We start from the raw sequence: 22,678 nt of genomic DNA on the forward strand, positions 1-22,678 counted from the left end.
TTTCACAGCACGTGGTGGCGTGCGCGGTTTCGTTGTTGTTGTCGTTGTTGTCGTTGTTGCTGTCGATGCGGGCGGTTGTGTCCACCTGGCACAGGCGTCGTGGTGACGTCACCGCCACTGAGCGGCGAATGGCGGTCGCTGTTGTTGCTGTTGTTGTTGTTCGCCTAATTGCTCACGCCCACCTCGAGCCACGCGATTGGTCGCGCGCGCCACAACTGCCGCGGGCCAATCGGCGCTCGCGATGCTGCGGCGTTGCATAGAGAGGGCCCGCGGCGTGTTCGCACCGCACGCCTCTCCACCTCCCATCTCCTCTCCACAACAGCCTGCGTCTCTCCACTGCTACACAGGCTCCCCTCCTCCTCCTCATCATCCTCTTCCTCCTGTCTCTTCTCAAACCAACAACCCAACCCCCACGCTTCGCTCCACCGTCTCCTCGCAGTAAAAAAAATTACAATTTGAGCCACGACCGGGGGCGTTGGGGTTGTTTGGTTTTTATTATTTTGTGTGTGTTGTTGCTGTTGTTGTAAGTCTCTCAACAAGTCGGTGCCGTTGCAAGTCATCGCCCGTCGACGTCTTGCTTCCACCCGGTGAGTCTTTAAAGGCCCCTGGGCTGTGCTGGTTGCCATGTGGTTGGTGGTTGGTTGGTGGTGGTGGCGTTTTATTTTGTTGCACGTGTGTCAGCGTCACCGCCGCTTACGGCCCTGGGCGTTCTTTCCTCAAAGGTCAACTCGGGCCTCAAAACGAGTTACCTTGGTGCGGTGCGGAGGAGAGACATCGCCGCCGGGGAGACAAAGGCGGTCGGGCGTGGTCGCTGGCCACCCCCCCCCCCCCGCGTCGTCGTCGTGGGGGGGGGGGGCCCATCAGTGCCGGCCTTCATAGGCGGTGCTGCTTGCCCGCTCGCAGCACTCGCCCCCAACAGTCTGTTAGAGGCCACACGACGAGGAGGAGGAGGACGAGGGAGGGCGACCATTGTAGACGTGCTTGTGTCGGCTCTCTCTGTGTGTGTGTGGGGGGAGCGGTGGTCCTGGGCCTCCCCCGCCGCCCACCACCCCTAGGTCGACTCGGCCTGCAATGCGTAGCTGCGTGTTGTAACATCATCGGGCAACTGGGGAGACAAAGGCGGGCGGGTTTTTGCTGACCGCCACCGCCCGCGCGGCCCCAATCTTCGCGTGCCGGTGCCGGCCTTAATAGGCGCTCGCTAACAACACTCGCCCCGGGACAGTCTGCGAAGGCTACACGGGATGAAGATCGCTTGTACGTCTGTAGGAGATGGAGCGACAGAATCTGTGTTGTGTGTGTGTGTGTAAGGAGGGGTGGGTAGTGGTGTTGCTGAATGAATTTGAGTGCCCCGGTGTGGTCGCTATTGACTGCGGGAGTTGACATAGCGAGGACTGATGGAGGAGTGGAGGAGAGGGGGGGGGGTGTGGAACGTCGTACGACGTGGAGACGGAGCGATGGAAAACCCCCCACGACTCGGTTTTGAGTCCCGAGCGGTGGTGCATCGGTCAAGTTGGTGGTGGGGGGGGAAGAGTTTCGTCGAGCAGCGGAGTGAGCATGGCCGATGATGATGATGACGACGAGGACGACGTTGCTAGCAAATGGCTTAATGGTTAAATCACGGTTGGCGTGCTGATGATGATGATTATTATTTATCGATGATGGCGATGGTTTGGGTGGTGGCTGTGATTTGTTTATTTATTTCGTCGGGAAGCGATTTTGAGTCTCGTGCTGAATCACGACCGTAGTCCGTGGGCCATTAACGATCCACTGCTGGATGAAGGCCACCCCCAACCACCACCCACCACCACCACTAACAACAAAAGGCGTCGTAATCTTTCACGATCCTGCCATCTTCACATCCTCTCCCACTCCCCCACGCCCTGTGCACACGCGAGCTGATTTAAATCGCTCCGTCTCCTCCTGGGTTATCCCTCGGTTGTTCTAGGTAACGTTTCGGGCAGCAGCAGCAGCCACGACAAGAACAACAACAACAACCACAGCGGCCAGAGTTGTACTGTACTCTCAATGCTCCGACGTATTTGGTGAAGTGTGGTCAAATCACATAACCCTCACGGCCTGCCAGTGCCGGATTATCCTCGTCGCAAAAGGAGTAGGCGCGCACGTGTGGGGTGGCCAGCACACACGTGTGGTGTAAGGGTTGTCGGGAATTCACACGTGTGGTGTGGTCACCCCACACGTGTGGGGTGGCCACACCACACGTGTGGGGTGGCCCGCACACGTGTGGGGTGGCCAGCACACGTGTGGTGTGTTAGCCACACCACACGTGTGGGGTGGCCAGCACACATGTGGTGTGGCCACCGCACACGTGTGGGGTGACCACACCACACGTGTGGTGTAAGGGTTGTCGGGAATTCACACGTGTGGTGTGGTCACCCCACACCCCACACGTGTGCTGGCCACCCCACACGTGTGGTGTGTTAGCCACACCACACGTGTGGGGTGGCCAGCACACGTGTGGGGTGCCCCGCACACGTGTGGTGTGTTAGCCACACCACACGTGTGGTGTGTTAGCCACACCACACGTGTGGGGTGACCACAGCACACGTGTGGGGTGGCCACAGCACACGTGTGGGGTGGCCACAGCACACGTGTGGGGTGGCCACAGCAGACGTGTGGTGTGGCCCGCACACGTGTGGGGTGGCCCGCACACGTGTGGGGTGGCCCGCACACGTGTGGGGTGGCCAGCACACGTGTGTGTGGTGGCCACACCACACGTGTGGGGTGGTAGCTACGGGCCCCGACCTTTAAAGGGCTCCCCGCGCTAAATGCTTTCAAGCTATCAATTCCGGTTCATTGTTTCTGCACTTCCATAATAGAGGTGTTTTTGGTTTAGATCGCGTAAATATTTGAATTTGTCGTTAAAACCCGACACGGCCAACTAGTAAGGGTTGTCGGGAATTCATCATTACTGGCGAAACGTCGTACTCCGTTTGTAAATGTTGTGGCTTGGCTCTCCAACACACGTGTTAGTGCTGTACTAGTGACGAATTGGCCACGTTCTGTTTACTTGACAACCCTTACTAGTTGGCTGTGTCGGGTGGTGGCGGGTTTTAACGCCACCATTTCTATATTTACGTGATCTAACCTCAAAAAAACCTCTATTATGGATGATATTGGTCGCGAAAGCCTACGTGTTAAACCGATTCTGCACTTGCTATATCAATATAGTACTATACCGCCTTCAACTTTTACGAACGACTGGGCATTTAAGGTTAGCGATTTGTCGTATTATCTGGCCGTATAGCATAGCGAATGAAAAAATACAATGACTTTGCCGTGCAAGTAAAATTTGCATGTGTTTTAATATTTATTTGTTTCATTCATTTAATGGCTCCTTTATGACATATCCTACAGGCCCCGCACTAACTTAGACCGGCACTGACGCCTGCCCCACCCCCTCTCAGATCTGCGCACATTGGCGTGGCGGGGCAGGGAGAGAGTCATCCAACAGCGGTATTGACACACACACGGGGGCTGTGCAAGTGCCGCATGAAGTCCCTCTTTCATTTACATGCTTTTATTTTAACTCGCTCTGTCTTATTCTTAGTTCTTTCGGTAAAGTCACGTTGAAGGGAAACAACAAAATAATAAAGTATATATAAAACAATAAAAATTCTCACGACGTTTCGACCATAACACAAACGGTCGTCTTCAGGTGTGTTGGTTTGCATAACGTGACTTTACCGAAAGAACTAAGAATATGAATTACTGCAGTCACGAAAGCTTTAAATCAAAATTCGCTCTGTCTTGTTGTTGTTGTATCCTCAAATCTTGTAACTCAATTTTAACCCACTTCCCAATGTGGTGTCGTCTGCAAACTTGGTATACTTATGTCATACTGATGACAATACTATATTCTGTCGTAAAAAAATAAAAATATATATATTTTTAAACATTATTTTATATACTCTTTGGTTCTATTCGGTAAAGTCACGTGACTTTACCGAATAGAACCAAAGAGTATGAATTTTTGCAGTCACGAAAGCATCAAATCTAGAATTATTTTTTATACGTTATGTTTCGGCTTGTGTCTAATTGTTCACGGTCAACTCACGTTGGCTGTAATTGACCACGGGTTCCCCTTACGTTGTGGCAAGCTTCGAGGCCTCTTCCTGGAGTCATGGATTTCTTCCATTATAAGTACATTTCATTAAAGCGTGTTTAAATTTATTTTTTATTAAGAAAAGACGCTCCAAAAAGTTAGACGCACCGGTGTGGACGGACGTTCTGCTCCCGGCGTCAATAAAGTCATTACAAACATATTTTTTTAAATTCTCCCCGACCGTTTATTACAGTTTTGACAGCGCTGTTTGTTGCTGGCCGCTTCGGGGGGCCAGCGCTAGGCGAGTGTTTTTGAAGCCAACAAAAAAATATATCGGGTGACGCAAAGGCAAAGATCCCCCCGTATGGCCTGGTAACAGACTGTTGGGGCAAGTGCCGTGAGCGAGCACCTTCGAAGGCCGGCACTGTGGCACACGAGGGCGTGGGTGGCCAGCACCACGCCCGGCCGCCTTTGTCTCGCACCAGGTACTCATTTCTCAGAAACCGCGCCAGGTACTCATTTGAGGCTGAGTAGACCTAGGGAAGGCCCAGGAACGGTTTGAATAATCGTCACCGGCGTTGGCCGTGAGAGGGAATCGAACTCGGGTTGCGTAGCGCAGCGCGCTAACCGCTAACCCACCGCTCCCCACGGGTGACGCACACACCGGATTATAAGACGCACCTCACAACTTTATTTTTGCTTTAGAATACAGGAATGGGAGTGTGGGGTGGGGATAGTGCGTCTTTATTATCCGGACAGTCCGCTACACACGTGTTGTGGCAGGAGCGGAATGCCATGGATATGGTCTTACTACGAAGCCAGTGGTCCTCCAGCCGTGGGTACGCTGGCCCGTGGGGGTGTGTGAGGTGATTTATAAATGTGTGAAATTGTATCGTTCATGAGAATCATTACGTACTATACACTACACCTTACACTACACCTTACACTACACCTTACACTACACCTTACACTACACCTTACACTACACCTTACACTACACCTTACACTACACTATACACGACACCTTACACTACACCTTAAATACACTATACACTACACCTTACACTACACCTTACACTACACCTTACACTACACCTTACAATACACTATACACTACACCTTACACTACACCTTACAATACATTATACACTACACCTTACACTACACTATACACTACACGTTACACTACACCTTACAATACACTATACACTACACCTTACATTACACCTTACACTACACCTTACAATACACTATACACTACACCAGTGGTTCTCACCGGGGGTACGTGCCAATATCCCAGGGGGGGGGTAAGTGAGATGACTTTTATAAATGTGAAATCATATCATACACGAGTCATTACATAATATACTATATATTACACCGGTGGTTCTCAACCGGGGGTACGTTGCAATGTCCTCGGGGTAGGTGAGGTGATTTATAAACGTGTGAAATTATATACACTGGAGTAATTGGTGAATAATCATGTATGAATCTGCCTTGTGCTGTGGGGTCTCTGTTTAGACGGTGTCACTCGCTCGTTAGGCAAACTCGACTTTTCAGAATCTTACGAACACTGCACGGCTTGTCACTTTGAAGGTAATGTTCATTACTCGTGGAGAAGCTGCCTTTCCTGTACTTTGCACTGCTATCGTTTTTGTTTGTATTGTTTGTTGTTGTTGTAACTTTCTGACCGACCCACTTCTGCACATCGGATTTCTCCAGGATAAAAAAAAATATTCTGATTCTGAAGAGACTGCTGTGGTATTCATACTCTTCTCACAGTCCTATCATAATAATAATATTAGTTTACATTACTCAGCACTTACAGTAATCTGGTATTTTTACGTAATAAAAGGCCAAGGTAATATTTAATGAGGTCTTTTTATATATTCTCTAAGATTTACAGAATATTATGGTGAAATAATTGCATTAATAGCACAAATTGAAAAGTTCGAGAAATTGCATTTAATTGAACGTAGCCAACGTTGCTAATCGGAGTCGCGGGGGGAGGACCGCAAACTAAAAACGCAAAAAGCAGTTTTCAAGAAATTAGCTTTCAATCTAGATGTAAAAGTCCCTAGCTCCAGTGGCTTCCTAATATCGGAAGGAAGAGCGTTCCGGACGGCCGCAGAAGCGCGTCTGAAAGCGCCGCGCGATGCGGTGACTGCCGTCTTTGTCAGATGACCGGAGTTCGTTCGCCCGATGGTTTTATGCTCATTCACGAGATCGGCAAGGTGATTGTGGTTCATTTGTGGCAAGCACTTGTGTGTCTGTGTGTGTGTGTGCGCGCGCGCGCGCGTGTGTAATGTGTTATGTTCCGTCAGTGCACCCGGAAATGCACCCAGTCTCACTGGAAGAAGCTAAGCAGGCTTGTGCTCCGGAACGTGCTTGGACGGGGCGTGGTAGGGCGACCACCGGCCACAAACAAAACAGCTTTGCGAGAAGACTTTGCAGAGGCTGTTTTGGTTCGCAAGCAGAGAGCGCTGTCCGGCGAAATCCACCCTCGCAAACTGCACCCAGTCGTGGATTGGCAACGGGGGGGGGGGGCGGTTAGGTGTATGCCAATTAGCAAATTGGAGCATTACTCGTTTTGTTTGGCCTCCTAGATCCAGTGATGGAAATTCCACATTCCCATGGAATTGGCACATTAGTTATGATTAGATAATCTGATTAACAAAGCGGCATCACCAAACATCTTGGGGGTTTGCAGCTTGTTCCGGTAATCAAATACAGTACTTAATGGGGACATGTTTACAAATGGCTATATTTTGGAATGGCGTGATGGTTCATGTGTTTTTACTTGTATACAGTGGTCCCTCGTTTATCGCGGGGGATACGTTCTAAAAATAACCCGCAATAGACGAAATCCGCGAAGTAATCAGCTTTATTTTTTACAATTATTATACATGTGTTAAGGCCGTAAAACCCCTAACCACACACTTTTATACACTTTTCTCAGACAGGCATTAACATTTTCTCACCTTTCTTATTTAAACACTCTCAAAGTTCAAACTTTCGCAGATTTAAAAAAATAAGTACAATATTAGTAAATGAAACCAAAGATAAAAACCTGTTTTCAAGCCCAAACATTTTTGTAAATCTGGCTAGCCGAGCGCATTCTGTTCTCCCTTAGCCAATCAGGACGCAGAACACAATGCGCGTTCATACTGTACGCAGGGGAAAAAAAGCACGCAAAATTACACCGAAAAAAATCCGCGAAACGGCGAGGCCGCGAAAGGTGAACCGCGTTATAGTGAGGGACAACTGTATATGTTTGTGTATATCCGCTTAGACATAATCACTTATCATCATCGTCAGCTATGATCAATCCACTGCCGGATAGAGGACACTGCCGTGCCGTAGCCGTCTCTTTTTTGGTTCCGCCATACGACACTTCGCCTGGCGGTCGCGCGCGCGAGCCAATTTTATCGCTCCTTCTCCACCTCGGACGTCAGACTCTCGATGTCCATGCTCCCGCTCCCAAATAAACGTTGGTGGTGAACGCGAGGGGACGTCGCTGTGGCGCTGGCCGCAACGCATCTTTTAAAAAAAAAAAGTTTTAGTGGCAATTGTGGCTGGGCTGTTAAAATAGGCGCTCGCCTCGTCACTTCCCGTTCGGGCGGTGTGGCCGAACGGGACCTCTTCGGACATTTTAAACGGACGAGGTAAAGGGGTGTCGTAGCGCAAATTTGTGAAAGACGTCCCCCCCCCCCCACCCCACCGCCGAGCTTCACGTTATTCCCTGCCAAGCTAATTTGGTAGACGCACGTCATAGCAACCGGCTCACGGGGGAGGCTATTTTAAATACCCTTAAATCCCCACCCGGGCCTTCTGCCGGTGGTTGGTAAGTCAGTCCCGCCCCGGTGTTAATCGGGACTGGCTATGGCCTATGCGGTAGGCAGCAAAGAAGGGAAAGTGCAGCAAAAAATATATATATCGTTGGACTACGCTTCTCATGCCCTGGCGTCGATGCTTCGCTGTCTTCACCAACCCGCACTGACCAGCATGGTGAAGTGTAGTTAAATAAGACAAAGATCCCCCGTATAGCCTGAGCAGACTGTTGGGGCAAGTGCTGTTAGCGAACATCTACGAAGGCCGGCACCACGCCCGACCACATTTGTCTCCCCAGTGGCAATGTATATACACCCCCACCAGGTACTCATTTGAGGCCAAGTCGGCCTAGGGGCGGACCAGAAGCAGTTCAGATATTCGTCACCGGTGTTAGCCTTGAGTCGGAATCGAACCCGGGTTGCCAGGTTCGTAGCGCAGCGCGCTAGCCGCTACACCACCGCTCTCCACGTGGTTAAATATCACCACCCATGGCACGCACGGCGGAGGGAGGCCCTCGTCCAGCAGTGAATGTACAAGAGGGTCGCACGTGCAAGTAATAATCCGCTTCTGGCCGCAAGTAGTTGACTGACCAGCGTGGTGAGCTATTGTCAGACGTTAAACCTCCATAATTGACATTGGGCAGAAAGGCCTTTATCCGGCAGTGGACGGACAGAACTGGAAGTTATCAGAGCTAAATTTATCACCCTACGTTCCCTAGCACTGCTAAGCTGGCTTGGAGTATGGCGTTGTCACTACAGCACACGTTACTGCCATTCATAATAATGTATCTGAATTATTATTACGCCTTGTATTTGTATAATCTTATTAACAGGTTTATCGGAGTATAGGGTTCAGTGTGGACAAAATCAGGTGATATGGACGTGGCGTAACAATAATTCCTGCAACAGCATTTTCCGCTTAACCGGCTAAAAAAAAATCTTATCCGTGAAGAAATGGTCCTGTTTATATCGCACCTCTTGTCGCTGGCAGGCCCAATTCTGAAGTTTTCAGCAGGTCTGGTTGGATTCCTGGTCATCACCCCCTCAACTATTCGGTCACGCCGCAAGGACCTGCTTTAATCTCGTGCGGCTGACCAGAATTTTTATCCCAGGAGCTCACGGATGCTTGCCGAGTGTTCTGACGCTGAGCCGAGCCACCCTTTTCAGCGCCATCGTCTCCCGTTTGTTTACACGTTCCATGTTTTAACGGACAGGTCGTTGACCGCTTTTAAGGAGCTTTGCGTGTACGGGTCACCTAGCGATTATCACACTCACCGCTGAGCCTCTCTGCGAGGTGTGTGGGGGGGGGGGGAGAGCAGTATTTACACTTTCGCTAGCACCTGGTCCGGACCGTGGAGGTGCACCAAAGTTACACCGCCGCCTAATGTGTGGTGTTGGTGCCAGTCACACAGTAGACTCGCATTCCAGAGGTCGCCGGTCCGATCGTGGGCCGGTAGTTTAAAACAATGATCTCCTTGTCTGATGTTTCCACCCTCCCCCCCCCCTCGCGGTATGAATGTCTGCCACCGCACTTCGTGCAGTCACGTGCGGTGGGGTGAAGTCTGGTCACTCCAGCCTCTCTTCGAAGACGTGCCCAGCTACCACCAGCAGCGTGGTAGATGAAAGGTTCCTCAGTTTCTTCAATGCCCCCCTGTGTGTCCACCCAGCAGTATACATGGGTAGTGACATACGACGTCACTACTGTGTTGGCTCTGTACGAGTGCCGTAGGCGGGTGTCACGGAGGTCATGTCAGGAAAGGGGGGCGAGGGGCCCCAGGGGGGAGCTTGGGGGGGGTGGGTCACGTGGTTGGGTGCCCGGACCTTCCCGAAGGATCGAGAAGGGTGGCGTGGCCTGGGGCGGAGCCGGCCACGCCACGGGAGTTATAAGCGGGGGGTGTGAACAGAGAGCTGGGCTGTTCAACCCCGGGATGAAGACGCCATCGACGGTCCTCGAGTGACCAGGCAGCCCGTCAACTGCCTTGGTCACGCTGTGCAGTATTCCCCGAGTATAGGTTAGGAACGGTGGTCACCACCTTATGCATAGTGTTCACGTTGGTTGTTACGTGTTAATGAATAGTGTTGCCTCCAAGTTGAGTGTGCGCCTCAATTGAACCCACTGCACATGGGTTACGCTGCAGTTTGTCGGTGTGTGTGGTGGGGTAGACAGTGGGTATACTCCCGCATTATACCAAGATATCTGGTCAGCGTGGAAGCGTTAATAAAAAAAATACCCCCAAGAAGGGGCTCTATAGAGCTTCCTCGAGTGGGTTGCCATGGTGGCGAGATGTTAACTAGCTCACCGGTTGTACACGAAGCCGTGGGTTCGATCCCGACCCCTGTATATTTGGAGTTTGCATGGCGGCGAGATGTTAACTAGCTCACCTGGTGTACAGGCGGCCGTGGGTTCGATTCCGATCCTGACACCTGTATATTTGGAGTTTTCATGTTCTCCCCGTGGTCACATAGATTTGTCTCTGGGTCCTCCGGCCAAAAATGCCCTAGAGAGGGCCTCTCCGGAACCAGTGGAGGCCCTCGCGCCAGCAACGGCATGAGCAGGAAATTTCAGGGCTGCTCCTTCCCCAATCCTTTCACCTTCCCCAATCCTTTCACCTTCCCCATCGAATGTGAAGTGGGCTTTAAATATCTCGCGTGGTTTTTCTGCAGTGGTATGAAACAGTGTGCCATTATCGTCACCTGAATCTTTAATGTGTAATGATAAATTATAATGACGACGGAGGCTTTGCCGTGCCATGTCAGTTGCATGTGGCTTGTTTGACCCTACTTTAGCATGCTGGTCCGTACAGGATGATTTACGAAGGGAGGTTGGGGGGGGTGGTGCACAGTACCAGTGATGTGTGGTCCAATTGACCGCGTTTGACTCAATGGTTTAGAGAGGCCCTTATCCATCCAGCAGTGTGTTGACAGAGAGTGGGGGTGTACACACGTCACACGAACAAAAAGACAAAGAACTGGCCCCGGAGTGAGTTGAGCTTGCTTGGGTTTGATGTAGAGGAACCAATTTATTTTTATTTTCCGCACGGCAGTAAAAAAAACGCACCTGGAAGTCTTCATGCGAGTTTTGACCTTTTTAATGTACGTGATGTTGACACACATTAGCATTTTAACAAGCTGATGCCACAGTGGCGTAGTGGTCAGCACACTGGACTTGTAATCCAGAGGTCGTCGGTTCAATCTCCCGGCACGGCAGTTAAAAGATTATTCAATCCCCCTGTGTTCACCCGGCAGTATAAAAGGTTGTGTTTGGCGGGGTAAAGTGTGGGTACTCCCATCTTTACCATGAGAACTGCCCAGAGTGGAAGAGTTGATAATCAAAACTACCCCTAAGAAGGGGCTCTATAGGTCTCCCTCTAGTGTGGGTGCCACGGTGGCGAGATGTTAACTAGCTCACCTGGTATACAGGAGCCCGTGGATTCGACCCCGACACCTGTTTATTTGGAGTTTGCATGTTTTCCCTGTGGTCGCGTGGATTTTTCTTCAGGTCCTCTGGTTTTTTTTTCCCCCCTCCACGTTTTGAATCAACATGTGTTCAGAATATTTGGCTGCATTACATTTCCACGCGATATGCCACTTTATTGTGGCCATCATTTGTGGCCAGGCCGCTTCTGAAAAAGATCGATGTAGCTCAGTGGGCCTCACCTAGTAAAATAAATAAAAAACACAGCGGGTTAGGCAATGAGTAGGCAAATTGCAGGACTTCACCTTGATGGTTGGCAAGCACCTTGGCCTGGGTGGTAATTCTCGGCAGGAGAGATGACACCAATGCGGTATTTACCGGGGCCAGGAGTCGCGCGCGTGTGTTACTCGACGTTGCATCAGTTCGGCAAAGAAGTAGGCGACGGGCTTTCTACTAGGGGGGGGGGGGGTGGCGGTGGTGGGAAATAACCGCGTCAGAATCGTCTACAAATAGACGTGCCAAGTTTAGAGTGTCGGCATCTGTCCCCCGCCCCCGACTCAAACGATGCAATCGTCTTTCATCACTGTAGGAAGCTCTTGAGACGGTTGTCAACATTCCACATTCCCATGGCAGGGATTTTAGTCTGTTGAAAGGGGTGTTTTCTTAAATATTTTCTCGGGGATAATGGGCCAAGTCGAATGCCGCCCCTCTGGTCTCGGATTCGTGAACCTTGACCAGCCCATATGCGAGTCGGTTGGTCTTATCACAGTAACTCTCGACTCGACGAGATAGCGGCTCTCACGATTACCGTTTTCTCTGGATTCTAATGCTCTCGAAAGCAAGACCCACCCAAAAACTTGTGCCCGGTGTCAAGAAAGTTGGGCACACCTCGTCACGCGCACATTCGCTCACCGAATTATAAGAATGAACTTTTGTTTTCAAATACGAGTTAAGAAAGGGCATCTTATAATCCAGGGAATATTGGATGTCATAATCAATAACGAACCCAGTTGAACATTAAATCACTTCTGTGGGACCAGTGGTTGGTTTCATGCAGTCGATACTCCGATCAATGATATGGAAGTGTAGATTGTATCAAAGCTGGCTTTCAATCAATCTTTCTCTTACGTGCCAATATCGCACTCAATAAAAAGTAGGCATCGGTGCAAAACTTTGTCAAGCAACTGCTGCATGAAGGACTCCTCCACGCAGTGTCGGTGTTGGGGAGTGTTTTTGACCATACTTTGACGCTGGTCAGGACTGATTCGGGTAATCGCTCCCCAGGAACCGGTCCACTGGCCGCTGGTCTCGCAGCTCATTGAGATGTATCCGCTGCGTCACCGCTACCCAATCCGCCTCTTGGAATAGTGCGAGCGCGTTGTTGTACAGTTAGTCGCATGAACCGACGGCTATGATTCAAAAGGCTCGGCCGTGTTTTTTTTTTTTCCGGCAACCAACGAAGTCGTTGACGAATGGCGCCGTTGACATTTCAAAGCGATATTTTGTTCACGCGCAGTTAATTTGGCGGCGGCGGAGGATGACATGAGAAGCGAGTCGGATCCGCCTCGCCTCCCCCCCCCCAACGTGCCTTTCGGGTTTCCTCAATACTGGTTACTCGAAGATCGCGTTGGCGAGCCTGTCGCTTGGCCATCCACGAGTAATCTATTCCTGGGTCATCAAAAATAGTGTCTGAATGATGTCCGAAAAGATCCATCCGAGTGTGCGCGCTATTAACGTCGAATGCCATCGGCTTTCCCGTAAATGTTTCTTTTATTTATTTATTTTACCCGTGTCGATTTGTTTCGGGTAGCTGGCCGGTTATTCTTTCGAAGCGATGTTAATCGCAAGAGTACGGTCAGACCTCGCTGAACGCGTGGGGGGCGGGGGGGGGGTTGCGTTCCTGGAATATGTCGTGTTGGGCAAAGCGACAGTCGACAAACAGTAGTCCTCATGATGGGAACAACAGGGTTGCGTTCCTGGGTCTGAAATTATCACAACCACCACCACCACCCTTGTCATTGTAACTAAAGGATGCTGAGTCGCTCTCCATTTCTTGTGCGTGTGCATTCCTTATTTTTCTATTTCATCTCCAACGCAAAACCTTCGCTTCCCCCACCCCCCCGTGGCACTCTCTCGCCCCCCCCCCCCGACACTTGAGTGTTGATGATTCGCCATCTGGGCCTCCGTGTGACGAACGTCCTCAACGATTTTACGGCTAGATGCCTGCGGAAATAATGTGCGAACATTTGCGTTGCGCGTGCTACATTTTTCCCCCCCCCCCCGTGATAATGTAACATTATAATGTAACATCACGGAAGAAAATATACCGGAAAAAGACAAAGATCACCCGTATAGCCTGCGACACACTGTCGGGGCAAGTGCTGTTAGCGAGCACCTATGAAGGCCGGCACGGCAACACGAGAGGGGGTGGGTGTGACCAACACCACGCCCGGCCGCCTTTGTCTCCATAGTGGCGATGTTTACACATCATACCAGGTACTCAGTTGAGGCTGAGTCGACCTAGGGGGATGCCCAGGACTGGGTCATATAATCGTCACTGGTGTTGGTCGTGAGCGGCAATCGAAGCCGGGTCCCCAGGTCTGTACCGCAGCGTAGCGCTAACCACTTCACTACTGCTCCCCACACAAAAAAACACACAGTTCACACCTTCCAACACTCAGACGCAACTGTTTACAGAAGACCGAGACCTCATTCGGTACACCGTGCAGAGCCGAAGCTTTCGTGACTGCAGGGATTCACATTCTTGGTTCTTTCGGTAAAGTCACCACCACGTAGAAGGGAAAAAATAAAATAATAAAAATATAAAACAATAAAAATTCTCACGACGTTTCGACTGCAACACAAGCAATCATCATCAGGTGCAATCATCATCAGGTGTGATGATGATTGCTTGTGTTGCAGTCGAAACGTCGTGAGAATTTTATTGTTTTATATTTTTATTATTTTATTGTTTCCCTTTTACGTGACTTTACCGAAAGGACCAAGAATACGTGCTAATTTAATTTACACGCGGTTGATAAAGCCACGTTAGGTAAGGTTTGCCTGTACATGCTGGTGACCTGGCAAATTGAAAGGTTTGTGAGTTCACATGTCGTTGGGGGGGGGGAGGTTAACCGATCCCATAATCCTTTTCCCGAGGTTGATATGAAATATGTATCACTACGTGGGAGGTTGGGGGGGTAGCCAACGGTGGCTGTCCAATGGAGAGTCTGCACCCCCTCCATAGGAATGTGGAATTTACACCATTAGCTGAGTGCTGTAAATATATTATTTGCTGCATCACTGCTCATTTGGATAGGAAATAATAATAATAAAGTACTTGGGCTTAACTTTTTTCTCCTGTGCAGTAGTTTCTAATTCAAAGATTATTTATTTATTGCAGTGGTTGACCCAGAGATGATTGTATATTTTGTTGTTTGAAGGCCAAGTGTAACTTACTCGGCCGGTGAATGTTTGAAGAGTCGTCACGATTGTTTGTTATGTCTCATTTTTAGCACCTGTCGTGCCTGTTTATCATGCGTCTCTTATTGGTTCAACGAGCCTCGAGGTACGGTAACATATAATTTGTTTCGGATAATATAATCGGTTTCAGATGCGCGACCCTGTGTGCGTGCGGTGTGGGTAGTGGGGAGCGGTGGTGTCGTGGTTAACGCGCTGCGCTATGGACCTGGCGACCCAAGTCCGATTCCCGCTCATGGGCCAACACCAGTGACGATTATTTAAACGGATCTTGGGCCTCCCCTAGGTTGACTCGGCCTCAAATGAGTTACCTGGTGCAGTGTGTAAACATCGCCACTCGGGCTTAGTGCTCGCCACCCACCCCCTCGTGTACCGTTCTGGCCTTTATAGGTGCTCGCTAACAGCACTTGCCACAATAGTCTGTTAAGGCTATATGGGGGGGGGGGATATTTTGGTGTGAATCAAAGGGGCTCTACTGGGTGGCGCTTTAGAGAGACTTCTGTAGTGCGTATTTGGCCTACTCTTCCATGCTGGCCCTGTCTCTTGGAGGAAGGTGGTGGCAGTACTCGCGCTATTCAGATATTAATTCGTCAATATTTTTTTCTGGGTCAGAGGCTTTCATCCAGCAGTGTTATAGATCGTTACCCCCACCATACGTGACCTGCAGCTCGACTGTTTGCTGTTTATCGGTTTTTAATTACAGTGAAATCTTGGATTGCGAGTAACTTTGGCTGCGAGTGTTTTGCAAGACGGGCAACATTTTTAAATACATTTTAACTTGATCAACGAGCGAGGTTCTTGCAATACGAGCAGTACGTATAGGCTTTGTCTGCCGAGCGTCACGTGGTCACAACTGAGCCGATGGTTCTTCTCTCTCATTGCGGGATTGTGGGTAATCATCTCCCATGCTCGGTCTCAGTTGGCGTGCCTCACTCGTATAGTCAACATCCGTGCGAGCGTATACTGTTTACTATAGTGTTGTGACCACGTGTATACTGTTTACTATAGTGTTGTGACCACGTGTATACTGTTTACTATAGTATAGTGCTGTGACCACGTGTATACTGTTTACTACAGTACTATAGTGCTGTGACCACGTGTATACTGTTTACTATAGTACTATAGTGTTGTGACCACGTGTATACTGTTTACTATTGTACTATGTTGTGACCACGTGTATACTGTTTACTATAGTGTTGTGACCACGTGTATACTGTTTACTATAGTGTTGTGACCACGTGTATACTGTTTACTATAGTATAGTGTTATGACCACGTGTATACTGTTTACTGCAGTGCTATAGTGTTGTGACCACGTGTATACTGTTTACTATAGTGTTGTGACCACGTGTATACTGTTTACTACAGTATAGTGCTGTGACCACGTGTATACTGTTTACTACAGTATAGTGCTGTGACCACGTGTATACTGTTTACTACAGTACTATAGTGTTGTGACCACGTGTATACTGTTTACTATAGTGCTGTGACCACGTGTATACTGTTTACTACAGTACTATAGTGTTTTGACCACGTGTATACTGTTTACTACAGTACTATAGTGCTGTGACCACGTGTATACTGTTTACTACAGTACTATAGTGCTGTGACCACGTGTATACTGTTTACTATAGTATAGTGTTGTGACCACGTGTATACTGTTTACTACAGTACTATAGTGTTGTGACCACGTGTGTGTGTGTAAAGCATTTTTTCTACTGCTCTGGGCCGTATCGCGCACGCAGTTTACACGCAGCGGGTACAGCAGCAGGTCTGTTGAAGCTGCTTGCGCACCGATCGGCGAGATAGGACGGAGCACAAGAAATCTGACATTTTCCCGCGTAACATGAATTTCATTGTGCGCTGTGTTCACAGACACACACACACACACACCCTCCCCGCCGTCGTAGTCGGGCTGCCGATCGCGAGCGCCGGCCGGGCCGTCGCGATGGACACCGACTCCCAGACGATGGCGCTCGCCTACTTCCTGAGCTTCATGGTCTTCTCGGCCGTCTCCATCTCGCTCGTGTCGGCCTTCTCCATGCGCCAGAAGCCCTATATCGGGCTGGCTCGCCGGCATAGCCCGTCCCCGACGGAGCTCAAGGGCGGCGGCGGCGCCGGCGGCGGCGGCGGCGGCGTCGGCGTTAGCGGAAAGCAGCGCCGACGGAAGGAGCGTCGGCGCAACAAGCGGGCCGAGAAGCGCAACGGCGGCCGCCCGGTGGCCGAGGGCCGCCGCAGCGGGAGCCCCACGGCCAGCGAGGCCTCCAGCTCCTCGCCGCCGTCGTCGTCGTCGTCGTCGTCCGCCGGCGACGGCGCCGCAGACCTGGAGGACGCGGTCGCCTTCCTGGGTTCGCGCACCACCAACGTCATCAACCCCGCGCCGATCAACGCCGTTGCCGTGCCGCAGCCCGGCGGCCGCGCGGCGGCCAAACGGCAGCGAGCCGCCAACAGCAATGCCAACGGCATGGCGCCGGCGACCGTGCAGGGCAAGAAGAAGAAACTGAACCACGGTGGAAAGAGCAAGCGCAGCGATTCCAACGCGTCACCTGATTCGCCTGCGGTGGCGGCGGTTGGAGGTGGCGACGGCGGTGGTGGCACCCGTTTCGCCACGGAGCTGCCAGATTCCGGCAGAGCGGGCGCCGGTTCCTCGGCGCAGGCTGGGAAGTCCGCCGATTCCACCAAGGCGGCGGCAAAGGAAGCGGTGGGCATCGGCACTTCGGCCAAGAAGGCTGCGACCACGGCCAGGTCGCCGGCTACCAATGGAGCAACAACTCCCGTCGCTCAAGCGCCGGCGGCAAGGCCGTCGGCAGCCGGCAAGGCTTCGGCGAACCACGAGATGGCGAAAGCCGTTGCCAAAACCAAGGGTCCGGCTGCTAAAGATGTTTCCTCCTCCATTACCACCACCACCACCACGAAGGCCTACGACGCCACCAAAGCGCCGGCTGCGAGCGCCGTCCCGGCGCCGGCTGCCAAGGTCCCGGTTCCTGCGGAGAAGGTGAACGGGGAGGGACGGGCGTCTGCGGAGTCGGGCGACACCACCGTGGGGCCCCAGAGTGGCTCACCGCTTAACAAGCGTGGCAGGAAGCAGCTGCAGCGGCAGCAGGAGCAGCAGCGGCAGCAGCAGCAGTTGCAGGAAGCATTGATCGCGCCGCAACTGGCGCAGGAAGTGGCGACAGCGATGACGACGTCCTCCACCTCGTCGTCGTCGTCGTCGTCATCATCGTCATCATCGTCCTCCTCGTCGAAGCAGCTTCCCTCGAGCTCCTCTTCCTCGTCGTCCCCCGTGCCATCGTCCAAATCGTCATCCAAGTCTCACTCACCGCAGCGGGAGGTCGGCACCGCCGTGACCGCTGCCGCTGCTCCCCCTGCGATTCCGTTCGCAGCGCCGGCCGACGGTGTGGCCGGGAAGGGCGTTGCCCGACCGCCACTGCAGGAGGAGGAGGAGCCCGTGGCCCCAGCAGAGGAGGATGAGGAGGTGGAGGAGGAGGCCTCGGGCCTGCCGGGCGACAGTGCCGGGCTCGGCAAGAGGAGCAGGCGGAGGAGGAAGGGAAAAGGGAGGCAGGATGGCGTCAGCGGTGGGATTGTGGGTGAGTTCTTCCACGTGCGTGAGGCTCGTGCGGTGGGTAAACGTGGGATTTAATGACATCGTTCAAACTGTTAAGACGAGTAAGTGGGCTTTGGGTTTGGGCAGACAAAGATCCCCCGTATAGCCTGTAATAAACTGTAGGGGCAAGTGCTGTTAGCGAGAAGCATCTATGAACGCTGGTCCTGCGGCACACATGGGAGCGTGGGTGGTCAACGCCACGCCCGGCCGCCTTTGTCTCCCCAGTAGTGATGAGTACACCAGGTACCCAAATGAGTACTTGGGGGTTGGGGGGGGTGCGTGGTGGGGGAGGGCAATTTGTGAAACTCGCCGCCAATGTTCTTGTGCAACTTTATTATTTCCTAACCTCCCGTGAATTTCCACAGCCGACGAAGAGAACTCCGATGTGCACAAGAACCTCTTCTCAGCTATCAAAAGCGCAGTGGCGCTGCCCGACGAGGAGACGGGCAACCTCGTGGGCATCCTCATGCACTTCATCAGAGCGGGCATCAGCGAGGACACCTTGCTCGAGGTGAGGTCGCCCCCCGCCAAGGACCCCCGCGGGTACGAGAGAGCCAATTGGGGAAGCAAGAGTTGGGGGGGGGGGGGTGGGGGAAGGTGGCCGGACAGCTTGGAGGACTTCAGAATCAGAATATTGACTTATGCTGGAGAATTCAGATTAGCTGTAAAGCTCTTTTTAACAGATATCCAGTCGGGGCAGGTCAGAAAAAATATATCGGGATTATTTGAGCAGGCAAACCCCACTGAGATAAATGAGCTTGTTTTTCAGAGGCGGCCTGTCTGTCAAAAACGATAGCTCAACAGAGTGGCTCGTCACGTGGAACCTGAGAACAGCCAAATACTCTCAACGCATGTTTATAAATGTGGAGGGAAAAAACCGGAGGACCCAGAGAAAAATCCACGCGACCACGGGGGAGAGAGACGGAGAGAGAGAGAGACACTGCAAACTCCAAATATACAGCAGGTGTCAGGGTCTGGATCAAACCCACGACCTCCTGTACACCAGGCCAGGGAGTTGACATCTCTCCACCGTGACGCCCCTGAGCGCTGGCGTCCACCGCCGAGCTCCTGGGTGCAAAATTCAGGCAAAGCCGCCTGCCGTGATGAATCTGAGATATCAGGCCTCGTGGGTTGATGGCCTCTCGGCCTGCTCACGAATGACACGCGCAAACCAAAACAAAAAACTTAAATTGGCAAAATTGCAGCTCTTGACAGTTTTATAAATGAATAGAGCAGAGGTCACATGAAGGTGTCTCAGGTTGTAGCTCTGTGATCTCCGCTTCGGTGGACCGTTCTTTAACACGGGGGGGTTGCACTGCTACGTCGGAGATCTGATAAACTTATATGGGGGGGGGGGGGGGAGAGGTGGGTGGAAATAATACACCTGAAGTGATTACTGAGTAGGTGTTAGCGGTTGTGCAGTACAACTCTCCGATATGCTTCAAGGGTTGTATCGCGCACTGTTTGGCGCGATGTCCGACGTTTCACCCCACGCTTTGCTGCGACACGTGGAGCAAAGCGCTGGGTCACGGTGCAACAAAACACAACCGAGAACCTCTCTTCCCCGCGAAACTACACGACCTTAATAAACATCAAACAACACGTCTTTAACGAACATCAAACTCTGGCCCGCACACTGGGCCGCCGCCCCCTTTGCTGCACACCCCCCGCTGTGCCAACCCCTGTGTGCACACCCACTCTGCACGCACCCCTGTTCACACACACACTTTGTACGCACACTCGGCACCCCCCTCTACACACACCCCCTCTGCACACCCCGTCTGCACATACCCTGTCTGCTCACACCCCCTCTGCACATACCCTGTCTGCTCACACCCCCTCTGCACACAGCCCCGTTGTACGCACCCCTGTTGCACACACCTGCTGCTTTACACCGACTGTTGTGTACGCAGGCCGACCAAGGCGTGGGTCTGAAAGGCAAGATGCGCGAGAATGAAAATCTCCTCGTGGCTGAGAGGGAAGCGACGGCCGAGGCAAATAAGAAAATCCAGCTGCTGTACCAGGCACGTGCCACCGCTGCACTTTGCGCTGCTCATGTATAAATGTGGTGGTACAAAAAAAACACGTTACAAACCGGTCGCATTGCAGATGAAACGGTGTCATTGAAACGGCCCGTAATAAGGGAATCGGGACCAAACGACACTTGCAGTATATTCTACAATAAAACAGTCCGTGAAGAGCCGCATGCGGCTCCAGAGCCGCCGGTTAGCGACCCCTGTTCTAGACGGACTATACAAAGAGCCAGGGAGCTCAGCGGTAGAGCGAGCGGCTTGCAATCAGAAGGTTGCGAGTTCAACTCCTGGCTGGGGGGGGAGGGGGGGGTCTTTCCCAGTCCATCATCTCTCCGGGATCGATAAACAATGCTTTGTTCTGTGGATAAACTCACCCCCTCCCCCGCCATATGAACGTCTAATTTCCAGCACTGGCTCGGGGGGGGGGGGGGGGGCTGCATTGAGGGGATTTCAGCGGCGCCACGAGCTCATTCGAGCCGGGAACTCGCTTTGATTTTCTTTTCTTTTTTTTGAGCGCGAACAAAAACTGACCGGGAAGCGGGCAAGGGGGGGGGGTGACCGTCGAACCGCGCGCCCGCCGTCCACAGGAAGTGGCCAGCGAGCGGGCAAGGGCCTCCGCGTGCGAGCAGGAGCTGGTGGCGCTGCGCTCGCGCCTGCAGGCCTCGAGCCAGGAGCACGCCGCAGAGGGCCAGCAGCTCGCCGTGAAGGTGAGGGAGAGCGGGGGGTGTGAGGGAGGAGGGGAGGGAGGGAGTGTGAGGGAGGGGATGTGAGGGAGGGAGTGTGAGGGAGGGAGTGAGTGTAAGGGAGTGAGTGAGTGGGAGGGAGTGAGAGTGAGTGAGAGTGAGAGGGAGTGAGAGGGAGTGAGTGGGAAGGAAGGAGTGGGAGGGAGGGAGTTGGAGGGAGTTGGAGGGAGGGAGTTGGAGGGAGGGAGTTGGAGGGAGGGAGTTGGAGGGAGGGAGGGAGGGAGTGGGAGGGAGGGAGTGGGAGGGAGGGAGTGGGAGGGAGGGAGTGGGAGGGAGGGAGTGGGAGGGAGGGAGTGGGAGGGAGGGAGTGGGAGAGTGGGAGGGAGGGAGGGAGTGGGGGAGTGGGAGGCAGTGAGTGGGAGGGAGGGAGAGGGAGTGAGTGAGTTGGAGGGAGTGAGTTGGAGGGAGTGGGTGTGAGTGGGAGGGAGTGGGTGGGAGGGAGTGGGTGGGAGGGAGTGGGTGGGAGGGAGTGGGTGGGAGGGAGTGGGTGGGAGGGAGTGGGTGGGAGGGAGTGGGTGGGAGGGAGTGGGTGGGAGGGAGTTGGTGGGAGTTGGTGTGAGTGAGTGGGTGGGAGTGAGTGTGAGAGGTGAGGGGAGGGATTTTGGGGTCGGAATGCTATTTATTGTTTTATCCCTGCGGTAGGAATACGATGATAGCAATTTGACTCCCCTCCCTCCACCACCAAGGTCCTGATGCTATATGTTAACCGATTCGTTGAGTAACCGATCCCATAATCGGCAGAGTGATTGTTAATTAACTAATCGAGGAGCCCAACTCTTAATCTTTTTTTTATTATGGGTGTGCCAGCACAATGGTACTGGGCAGAAGACGCTGCCGATTAAACTGGATTTTGTTGAAATTAAGTAATCCTTTGAGTGGGTGGGGGGGGGGCGACTTCTTCTTTGCAAGGGTGAATTCGTTACAAACTCTGCCAACAAGATTTGTGCAATTTGAAGATTTAAATAAGGCTCGGATAACGGCACATGTTGGAAAGTATTTGGTTGCGATAAATCTCCACGTGATGATGAGCCGCTAAGTTGAGCTATCATTTGTGGCCAGGTCGCATCTGAAAAGAGCTGTAAAGCGCAGTGGGGCCTTACCTGGTAAAATAACAAATAGTTTAATTAATGTGTCTGGGAGATCGTTCCACATTCGGGCAGCACTGTGTCTTAAGCGAGAGTTGTGCGCCAAGGTACCGACCGTAAGAACGATAACAGGCGTGGCGAGTGAGCAATGATTGCTGTGTTATGGTGAGTGAATGGTGAGAGAATGGTGAGCGATAGGAGAGCAATGCCAAGCTTCAGGTTTATTTTGTTCAACCAGGTGAGTCTCATTTGCAAGAGTCACTTGATTTGAAGCTTTCGTGACTGCAGGAATCCATACTCTTTGGTTCTTTCGGTAAATTCACTTGGGTATAAATAAAACAATAAATCACGACGTTTCGATAGCAACACAAGCCATCGTCTATAAATGCCAACGTGATCAGCCACTTCGTTGAGCTATTATTTGTG

At 52.0% G+C, this 22,678-nt stretch overlaps 1 protein-coding gene across 4 annotated transcripts in view; it reads left to right on the forward strand.

Moving 5' to 3' along the window:
• Nucleotides 1-227: 227 nt before the first annotated feature.
• The window catches only part of LOC116953904 (uncharacterized), a 56,791-nt gene continuing 34,340 nt past the window's right edge, over nucleotides 228-22,678 (forward strand). The window contains exons 1-6 of one of the 4 annotated variants that reach the window (XM_076051933.1): nucleotides 228-587; nucleotides 3,376-3,474; nucleotides 16,663-18,374; nucleotides 18,757-18,902; nucleotides 20,305-20,419; nucleotides 21,016-21,131. In XM_076051933.1, coding sequence (XP_075908048.1) covers nucleotides 16,736-18,374; nucleotides 18,757-18,902; nucleotides 20,305-20,419; nucleotides 21,016-21,131 — 2,016 coding nt within the window. In that variant the 5' untranslated portion in view covers nucleotides 228-587; nucleotides 3,376-3,474; nucleotides 16,663-16,735. The remainder of the gene's footprint in view (nucleotides 588-3,375; nucleotides 3,475-16,662; nucleotides 18,375-18,756; nucleotides 18,903-20,304; nucleotides 20,420-21,015; nucleotides 21,132-22,678) is intronic. The other 3 variants (XM_076051935.1, XM_076051936.1, XM_076051934.1) reach the window with 3 other exon arrangements.

Source organism: Petromyzon marinus, chromosome 53 (genome assembly GCF_048934315.1).
Source record: "Petromyzon marinus isolate PM22_M1 ecotype Great Lakes invasive population chromosome 53, UKy_Petmar_22M1.pri1.0, whole genome shotgun sequence".
In the NCBI taxonomy this organism is placed as follows: domain Eukaryota; kingdom Metazoa; phylum Chordata; class Hyperoartia; order Petromyzontiformes; family Petromyzontidae; genus Petromyzon; species Petromyzon marinus.